At 43.1% G+C, this 10,575-nt stretch overlaps 1 protein-coding gene across 1 annotated transcript; it reads left to right on the top strand.

Moving 5' to 3' along the window:
* Window positions 1–7,782, top strand: LOC135514322 (ubiquitin-conjugating enzyme E2 R2). Its single transcript, XM_064937722.1, has 5 exons — window positions 1–2,410; window positions 2,800–2,886; window positions 2,991–3,088; window positions 4,859–4,993; window positions 5,129–7,782. Exons 1-5 carry the CDS (start codon window positions 2,234–2,236, stop codon window positions 5,385–5,387), a joined length of 756 nt encoding a protein of 251 aa, XP_064793794.1. The 5' UTR covers window positions 1–2,233; the 3' UTR covers window positions 5,388–7,782.
* Window positions 7,783–10,575: the final 2,793 nt, after the last annotated feature.

Genomic DNA, 10,575 nt, shown 5'->3' with positions numbered 1-10,575 from the left:
ATTAGAAGTTAGTAGGGCTCTTTTTAATTTTCTCAGAAGTACTGAGTTAGGTAGGAGGATTTAGAAATGTTGTAAACTGTGATTGACCACACACTTTCAGCACAGTAAGGAGATGATTTGTTAAAGAAGAATGGTAGAAAGTGTAAGCAGAGTGAGCTGTACGCCGGATCGAAGACTGGAGGAGAAATGGAAGTGAAAGGGCGAAATATCGGAGGTGGTAGGTGTGGTGAAGTTGTCTGCGCTAGATGCTTGTACGGAGGGTCAGGATAAAGATGACTCTGTGACCGTAGGCGTGACATTTTTTGAAAAAGTGGACCCTTTAGGCTGATCCATTTGTGGTTTCAGGGTGGCTGAAAACAGAGTTCAGTCCCGTGGAATCGGTGACCAGAAGTGGTCTTGTGATAATTGTTTGTGTTTCTAATGGTCAGAGGGAGCAGGCACACCGTGTTAAATGAATGGGGACAAGAGAGGTGAATTGTTTTATTGTCAAGGGTGCTATTGAGAGGAGTGATTACTGGGGTAGGGGTAAATGGGAAAGTTGACCAACTGAAAGGGAAGATTCCCAGTGTTTGTGATACTTGTCGTTTGGTGCGACGCGGACAGGGTGGCGAAACAGAAGAGTTGTTTTCTGTCCTTTTGAGTTTTGATGTTGAGTCTTTGCCCGACAAAGTGATGTTAGATATATGCTATCCCTTACGAGATGTTGTGCCAAAAGCATTACGTTGTTACAGTTGTCAAGCGTATGGGCATGTGGCAGCAGTGTGTGGGAGGGAAGTGTGCAGAAGGGCATGAGACAAAGGAATGTGTAGCATTGGGTAAAGTAGTGGTATGCGCTAATTGTAGGGGTGCCCATGGGGTTGGGGATCATAAATGTCCCATGCGAGAGAGGCAGATTGCTGTTTTCAGGGTTAGAGTAGAGCAGAAGTTGTCCTATGCTGAGGCAGTTCAGAAAGTAGAGGGGACCCTGAGAGGAGAGTGGTGTGAGTAACAAGTGATACAGTATATGCTTCAGTAAGATTAGATTTTTTGCATTTATAGCAATGGTTATCAACTGTACTGCAGGGGTGGATCATAAATCACAGACAATTGAGGTTGTGGTGGCAGCTGCAGAGGTATTTGAGTGTGCAAGACTTGACGTCAGAGGAGTTACAGGGTGTGATAAGTGGCCTGAGGTAGAACTACATATATTTAAATAGTGGAGTAGGTTGGTGGGTTTTTAGTGAGTGTAGGGTGTTTATTTTTGTATTCTTATTTTTTTAAAGCAAAATAAGGAAGTTATACCCCAGTCTAGTAGGTGACGGTAATGCAACATTTTATTGGACGCCAACCGCGCTAAAACCTCATCGAAGAAGAAGAAGTGGCTAGCTTCACACAGGTATGGCGCGAGACAGCAAGTGCACTGGAATCTGTTGAAAGCAAACTGCGAAGTGAGAAACGAGAGAGAGAAAATGAAGTTCCTACACACGTGGATTAATTTATATCACTCTAGTTATTTTAAAGAGATTATGCTTGTCGGGCGGTTTTAAAACTAAATCATAAACGTTCGTTGAGTTTGACTCTAGTGGAGAAGCTTGCTATGCTCGCGCACACAAACAAATGACGGAGAACAACCCGCTGAGACGGTGCACACCTATCGACAGAGAACGGACGAATGACATGGGAAACATTTTAGAAACACCCTTAGTCGTCTAATTTATTATTACACAAGATAAAATGGTAGGAGATCAAAGACGCTAGCAAGCTATATTTTGAACGTTTCTATAGATCATTTGTAAACGGCACCCCCCTCTCATCCAGGATAAAACCATAACATATATGATCAGATTGAGGAATGTGCGGCGTTAAAAACATTTGACACGTCATTAAACCGTATAGGAGTATTTTAGTCTCTACCAAAAGCAGCTTCTTCATTATCTACAGAACTGTCAACAGAGCTAGCAGCAGTTTGTCGCTTTGTTTACCTCGCTACTGTAGCTAGCTAGCTAACGTTTTGAGAGCAGGCTGCACAGTTGGATGGATAACGTTAGCTAACCTAGCTACCAACTAAACGTGGTGCCACCACTGGTGGGTAATGCTTGCAGCCCCTCTGTATGACAACCAGCTGTTGGTTGTTGGGACGAGCAATTTGAATTGGTCCTGATTTATTTGACTGGCTGTTAGGAAAGCTTCCAAAGAGCGAGTGCCAACGGGGTCGTCCGGTTTTCAGCCAGTCTTTATTGCCACTGGGGTCACCATGGCACAGCAGCAGATGCCAAGCTCTCAGAAGGCACTAATGCTTGAACTGAAGTCTCTCCAAGAGGAACCAGTGGAGGGTTTCCGCATCACACCAGTAGAAGAGTCTGACTTGTACAACTGGGAGGTGGCCATATTTGGACCCCCCAACACACTTTATGAGGGAGGATACTTCAAGGTGAGGGAGAATTTCTTCTGCAATACACCTGATCTGGGACCTATTGCTAACTAGTCTAGAGTATAGAAAGTATGAATAAAATAACAATAATCCAAACAGTAGCGTTACTTATAGTATATACAAACACACTTTTTTGTTATATGTAGGCAATCCCTGTACTCCTGCCTAGAGAGCAGTGTTACCCAAACTTGGCATACCGCTTGTAGCCTTTCCATAGTTTATTTGACCATATAAATTAACATTGCAATATTTTACATTACAACTGAGTCTTAAGCTGTCACCCAGGAAGAACTTGCCACAACCCTCCAGTGGGTGTCAATATGCGACACACTATTTGTGAAAAGCCAAAGTATTTCTTCCCGCACACATCACTGACTTTCATTTCCCAGGCACACATGAAGTTTCCAGTTGACTACCCCTACTCTCCACCTACTTTCCGTTTCCTTACAAAGATGTGGCACCCCAACATATATGAGGTGATGTATACCACATTGTATGTTTGTCTTGATTTGATGTGATTTATGAGTTTATGGGTAATTGTTGGTCTTTCTGTGGAGAGTAACTTGCTGTTTGTCTCCAGAATGGGGAAGTGTGTATCTCCATCCTTCACCCCCCTGTTGACGACCCACAGAGCGGAGAGCTACCCTCTGAGAGATGGAACCCCACCCAGAATGTCAGGTAAAATACTCTGTATGAAAACATTCCGAATGCACTGTAAATGCTTCAAAATGAACAAAAGGTGATGTTAGCTGATGAGTTTCTCATAGAACAAAAACGTATAAGATCTCCTAAGCCTATGGTTACCACAGACTCTATTTTTGTAATTTTACAAAAACCCTTGCCAACAAGCCATGGTGGAGTTAGCCTCCGTTAGTGCCTTAAAAATACACCATTTGATTTTTATTTAACTAGGCAAGTCAGTTTAGAATGATTTCTTATTTACAATGACGGCCTATTCCGGCCAAATCCGGATGATGCTGAGCCAATTGTGCACCCCCCTATGGGACTCCCAAATATGGCCGGATGTGAGAGAGCCTGGATTCGAACCAGGTACTATAGAAATGCCTCTTGCAACGAGATGCAGTGCCTTAGACCGCTGCGCCACTCGGGAGCCCATTACTATTGCTCTCTATACAGTGCATTCGGAAAGTATTCAGAGCCCTTGACGTTTTCACGTTACAGCCTTATTCTAAAATTGTCCTCATCAATCTACACACAATACCCCATAATGACAAAGCGAAAACAGGTTTTTAGACTTTTGCAAATTGATTAAAAATACAAAACAGAAATATTTACTTAAGTTTTCAGACCTTTTGCTATGAGACTCGAAATTGAGCTCAGGTGCATCCCGTTTCCATTGATCATCCTTGAAATGTTTCAATAACTTTGAGTCCTCCGGTGGTAAATTCAATTGATTGGACATGATTTGGAAAGGCACACACTGTCAACCTTATATAGACAGGTGTATGTCAAGAGCAAAATCCAAGCCTTGAGGTAGGAAAAGGAAGTGTCTGTAGTGCTCCGAGATAGGATTGTGTCAAGGCACAGATCTGGGAAAGTGTACCAAAAAATATCTGCTGCATTGAAGGTCAAAGAACCGTGGCCTCCATCATTCTTAAATCACGATTCAATCGTTACTCCTATAGGGAACCTGGTACCATCCCTATGGTGATGGATGGTGGTGGCAGCATCAAGCTGTGGGATGTTTTTCAGTGGCAGGGACTGGGAGACTAGTCCGGATCGAGGGAAAGATGAACAGAGCAAAGTACAGATCTTTGATGATAACATGCTCCAGAGCGCTTAGGACCTCGGACTGATGTTAAGGTTCACCTTCCAGCAGAACAACAACCCTAAGCACACAGCCAAGACAATGCAGGAGTGGCTTTGGGACAAGTCTCTGAATGTCCTTGAGAAGCTGTGCAGCGACACTCCCCATCCAACCTGACAGAGCTTGAGAGGATCTGCGGAGAAGAATGAGAGAGATATAGTTGTGCCAAGCTTGTAGCGTCATACCCGAGAAGACTTGAGGCTGCCAAAGTTGCCTCAAAGTACTGAGTGAAGTGTCTTAATACTTATATAAATGTGATATTTCACTTTATTTTTTAAACTTTTGTAAACATTTCTAAACCTGTTTTTGCTTTGTCATTATGGGGCATTGTGTGTATAGATGAGGGGGGGAAAAAACTATTTAATCAATTTTAGAATGAGGTTGTAACAAAGTGGGAAAAGTCAATGGGTCTGTATACTTTCCAAATGCACCGTATACCTAAAAGTTGAAGAATGGTGCGCAACATTTCAGGAGAATGTCTCTCCGTACGTACTGTTGTAAAACTTAGCTAAATGTTTAATCAACTGAACGTACCCCTGACATGCCTAGTGAACACAGCCCAGATGTACTCACCTGTGACCTTACCTTTGTACTTTTTGTATATGAATATGTCTATTCAGGACCATCCTACTGAGTGTGATCTCTCTGCTGAACGAGCCCAACACCTTCTCCCCGGCCAATGTCGATGCCTCTGTTATGTTCCGCAAGTGGAGAGACAGCAAGGGCAAGGACAAAGAGTATGCTGAGATCATCAGGTACCTAAAATTCTCTCTTTTAACACGCAATGAAAAACGGCAATATACTCCTTCACACACACACGACTAAACATGCAAATTCAGTGCAGTCAATCACTTCATTTTCTACCTGGAATCTTACTCTCTTTCTCTCAGGAAGCAGGTCGTGTCCACTAAAGTGGAGGCGGAGCGGGATGGGGTGAAGGTCCCTACCACGCTGGCGGAGTACTGCATCCAGACCAAAGTGCCTTCCCACGACAGCAGCTCGGACTTGCTTTACGACGACCTCTACGATGATGACATTGAGGAGGATGACGAGGAAGACGAAGATGATGCAGAAGCTGGGTGCCAGATGGCCGGAGAGGAGGGGAACTGCTTAATTGACGAGGAAGACTCGGGCAACGAAGAGTCATGACCTTCCTCCTCGCTTTTTATCCCGCTCCTCCCCACACCCTTCCTACCAGTGACTCTGCTGCAGCCTCCTCCTATCCTTACTTTCTGATTCCTTACCACGTGCGCACACACACACTCTTGCTCGATCCATCCCATTCTTGACGGCTTCCCATAGCACTTAGCATGCCCATATTCTATTAAGGCGCTCTACACCTGAAGCAGGCATTTTTAATAGTTTTATGGGGGTCAGATTTAATAGTTTTATTATGGCATTTCTCTTATTCAGCCATTTGAGGGGTCAGTTTTAAACAGTTCAACATAATCACATGCTTTATAATGACACCAATCTTGCTTGTATGCTGTCTACCAGTGTTGCCAACAATTTTTTTTGCGAGAATTCTTATTGGCTGCTTGATTTGTCGCCAGATGTTTTGCTGTTACCATGACATTTTCTCCCCTTCTCCCGCTGCACACCCCCTCCCCTTATGCTTCTGTACCTGCGTGTGCGGTGTTGCTGTGAATTATTTTGCATAGGCAGCTTTTCTCACTGTTTGTGGAATTATTTAGTGGAAAAAGTCACTAAAGGGTATCAAAACTCATCTCCAAGGCAGCATGAAAAGTAGTTTAATTTGTCGCTAGGCACTTTGACACATAAAAGTTGCTGTGGGGGTCTGAAATCTGACTGAATATAGCGACTTTAAGTTGGCAACACTGGTTTCTACCCCTCCCAGGGTTAAAATACACTCTCAAACTAGTTCTAATTCCGTTGTGTTAAACCAAATTATATTCAAACGTAAAACCACAATCTAAATTAACTCTAATTTGTTCTTAAGCTGTGGGACAGGGTGGTAAGATGCACATTAACTAACATACCCCTCTCTTACTCTCACACATCAGTTAAATTAATAAACAAAAAACCTACTCTGTCTGTATTGCCCTGGCATGGATCTGAACACCAAAAGGACCATTTTTGCTTGGTTCCTCATGTTTCCCTGAGTCATCCACTCAATCAAAGATCGCTAGCAGATAGCAAGGGTTGGGCACTGACTCCCAACATGCATCTCTTTGAATGGATTCATCTCAACATGCATATTTTTAACCAGAGACCGTAGAGAAGCAATCTCTGCTCCAACTTCTGAGGTGAAATGCACCTGAAACTGATAAAGGGTTTCTGAGACTGATAAAGTCTCACGCCTGATGTCACTTAAACTCTTGTGCTCTCAAACAAGATGCTTCCAAATATTGGTACGGTACCAGCGATGGATAATTTCCATGGGGACTGGACTGGACATGGCGTTGTTTCCTTGGTGACTGATTTGTAACAACCCATTCTTTCTATGCCTATGGGGGACTTGAACACCAGGGGTGAATAAGACAAGTGGACCCCCCCCCTCCACACCACAGAGCGTTGGAGCCAACAAACTGCTCTGCACAGAAAACAGCACTGAGAGAGGCAACACTGCTGTTTCAAGTAGAGACAATTTGTTCTGTTAGTATTTGCTGTAGTCAGTAATCTCCCGTTCAAGGTTTGATGAAAACATCTCTCTTTACCCAGAAACACAGACAATGAATGCTGGATCACCATGGGAAGTGTTGGCCATTCCATAACACTTTGTTACAGCTGAAGTTTGGGGTGTGTCACCTTCCTCTACTAAGGGTGTGTATAAGCAACAGACCTGGGTTCACATACTATTTGAAACCATTTTAAATGTCCCGAAAGTGCAAACCCAGACTTTTGAAAGCAAACTATTTGATTTCGAATAGTATTTGAATGCAGGTCTGATGAGCCAGACATTGAGGTTACAAATGCTTGGGTATAATGGAGTGAACTGAAAGTAATCTTAATGTCTTTGATTTTTCATTTGAGTTTGGTAGTCCTCAAGTGGTTCCAAAGTAAATGTGATTCATGATGTTTTTGTTGCCAAAGAGATCTCCTCCCAGTGCCAGTCACAGGCCCTTGACCACAGATGGGTAATCATTACATAGAAAAGCATTCCGTTTGGGGACACATAGAGCGCTTCATAACCATTATGATCATTTATTAGATATCTCAATTATGTTTAATTTTAAGTTCAATAATCGCTTAGAGACTTTGGGCTTGATTCAATCAAATGCACAGGGCAATATTTATGCAGTAGTATGTAGGCCGAAACATAGTGGGTAAACTAAGATATTGTGTAAACATTGCTAAGGCAGGGTGGCTTGGATCCGGCCCTTGGTGTCTTTCAGCTAATGTTACGTGTTTGTTTTTCGGAGTAGAAAATTCACCTTGTTTTTCATGGTCTAACTGAACTTACGTCATGAACGTTGACTGAAGATAAAATAAGCTTTCTTTTGTGAATCAAAGGCTTTATATTTGGGTTGTTTGTTGCACAAAGTCAAATAAATACAGAGAGCACTGGAAATTAATTGTCAAAGCTATTTCAAAGTGAGAATAATTTTTGCCATTAAAAACATCCACTTGTTAGATATTTGTTTCAATGAAAAAGAAAACGCATTGGCATCCCAAACATGCTCAATGGGTGACATGTATGATGAGTATGCAGGCCTGGAAGAACTAGGACATTTTGAGCTTCCTGGAATTGTGTCCAGATCCTTCTGACATGGGTCTGTGCACTATCAAACTGAAACATGAAGTGATGGCAGCGGATGAATGGCACGACAACGGGTCTTAGGATCTTGTCACGGTATCTCTGTGGATTCAAATTACCTTTGATAAAATGCAATTGTGTTTGTTGTTCGTAGCTTATGTGTCTGCCCATTCCATAACCCCACCACCAGGCACTATGTTCACAACATTGACATCAGCAAACCACTTGCCCACGCGACGCCATACGCTGTCTGCCATCTGCCCGGTACAGTTGAAACCAGGATTCATTCGTGAAGAGCACATTGGCCATCGAATATGAGAATTTGCCCACTGAATTTGCCCACTGAATTCGGTTACGATGCTGAACTGCAGTCAGGTCAAGAAACCTGGTGAGGATGACGAGCACGCAGACTGCTTCCCTGAGACGCTTTCTGACAGTTTGTGCAGAAATTCTTCTGTTGTGCAAATTCACAGTTTCACCAGCTGTCCGGGAGAGTCATCTAAGACCATCCCACAGGTGAAGAAGCCAAATGTGGAGGTCATAGGCTGGCATGGTTACACGTGGTCTACGGTTGTGAGGCCGGTTGGACGTACTCCCAAATTCTCTAAAATGACAGGCGGCTTATGGTAGAGAAATTAACATTAAATTCTCTGGCAACAGCTCTGGTGGACATTCCTGCAGCCAGCATACCAATTGCACGCTCCCTCAACTTGAGGCATCTGTGGAATTGTGTTGTATGACTAAACTACACCTTTTAGTGGCCTTTTATTGTCCCCAGCACAAGGTGCACTTGTGTAGTGATCATGCTGTTTAATCAGCTTCTTGATATGCCACACCTTTCAGGTGTGTCAGGTGGATGGCTTATCTTGTCAAAGGTTTTTAGAAATTTGAGATAAGAAAATATTTATTAAATAAACTAAAGTACAATGCCTTCGGAAAGTATTCAGACCCCTTGACTTTTTCCACATTTTGTTATGTTACAGCCTTATTGTAAAATGTATAAAAAAACAAATTTAAACTCCGCAATCTACGCACAATAACCCATAATGACAATGCGAAAACAGGGTTTTAGAAATGGCTTATTTACATGAGTATTCATAGCTTTTGCTATGAGACTCGAAATTGAGCTCAGGTGCATCCTGTTTCCATTTATCATCCTTTAGCTGTTTCTACAACTTGATTGGAGTCCACCTGTGGTAAATTCAATTAATTGGACATGATTTGGGCGGCAGGTAGCCTAGTGGTTAGAGCGTTGGACTAGTAACCGAAAGGTTGCAATATCGAATCTCAGAGCTGACAAGGTAAAAATCTGTCGTTCTGCCCCTGAACAAGGCAGGTAACCCACTGTTCCTAGGCCGTCATTGAAAATAAGAATCTGTTCTTAACTGACTTGCCTAGTCAAATAAAGGTAAAATAAATAAAAAAAATGGAAAGGTACACACCTGTCTATATAAGGTCCCACAGTTGACAGTGCATGTCAGAGCAAAAACCAAGCCATGAGGTCGAAGGAAGTGTCCGTTGACCTCCGAGACAGGATTCTGTCGATGCATAGATCTGGGGAAGGGCACCAAAGTATTTTTGCAGCATTGAATGTCCCCAAGAACACAGTGACCTCCATCATTCTTAAATGGCAGAAGTTTGGAACCACCAAGACTCTTCCTAGAGCTGGCCGCCTGGCCAAACTGAGCAATCGGAGTAGAAGGGCTTTGGTCAGGGAGGTGGCCAAGAACTCGATGGTCACACTGACATAGCTCTAGAGTTCCTCTGTGGCGTTGGGGGAACCTTCCAGAAGGACAACCACCTCTGCAGCACTCCACCAATATGGATTTTATGGTAGTGGCCGGACAGAAGCCACTCCTCAGTAAGAGGCACATGACAGCCCGCTTGGAGTTTGCCAAAAGGCACCTAAAGACTCTCAGACCATGAGAAACAAGATTCTCCGGTCTGATGAAATCTAGATTGAACTATTTGGCCTGAATGCCAAGCGTCACGCCTATAGGAAACCTGGTACCATCCCTATGGTGAAGCATGGTGGTGGTAGCATCATGCTATGGGGATGTTTTTTCAGTGGCAGGGACTGGGAGACAAGATCAAGGGAAAGATAAATGGAGAAAATTACAGATCCTTGATGAAAACATGCTCCAGAGTGCTTAGGGCCTCAGACTGGGATTAAGGTTCACCTTTCAACAGGACAACGACCCTAAGAACACAGCCAAGACAATGCAGGAGTGGCTTTGAGACAAGTCTATGAATGTCCTTGAGAAGCTTGTTTCAAAAAATTATACAAAATAAAAAATGGAAACATGATGAGTGCATCTGTATTCATCCCCTTTGCTATGAACCACATAATAAGATCTGGTGCAACCAATTACCTTCGGTAGTCACATAATTAGTTAAATAATGTTCACCTGTGTGCTATCTAAGTGTCATATGATCGGTCATATGATCTCAGTATATATACACTTGTTCTGAAAGACCCCAGAGTCTGCAACACCACTAAGCAAGGGGCACCACCAAGCAAGCTGTACCATGAAGACCAAGGAGCTCTCCAAACAGGTCAGGGACAAAGTTGTGGAGAAGTACAGATCAGGATTGGGTTATAAAAAATATCTAAAACTT

The sequence above is a fragment of the Oncorhynchus masou genome, chromosome 25 (genome assembly GCF_036934945.1).
Source record: "Oncorhynchus masou masou isolate Uvic2021 chromosome 25, UVic_Omas_1.1, whole genome shotgun sequence".
Classification (NCBI taxonomy): Eukaryota; Metazoa; Chordata; class Actinopteri; order Salmoniformes; family Salmonidae; genus Oncorhynchus; species Oncorhynchus masou.
Note: the sequence above shows the minus strand (reverse complement) of the source record. Positions and strands in the feature narration are given on the sequence as shown.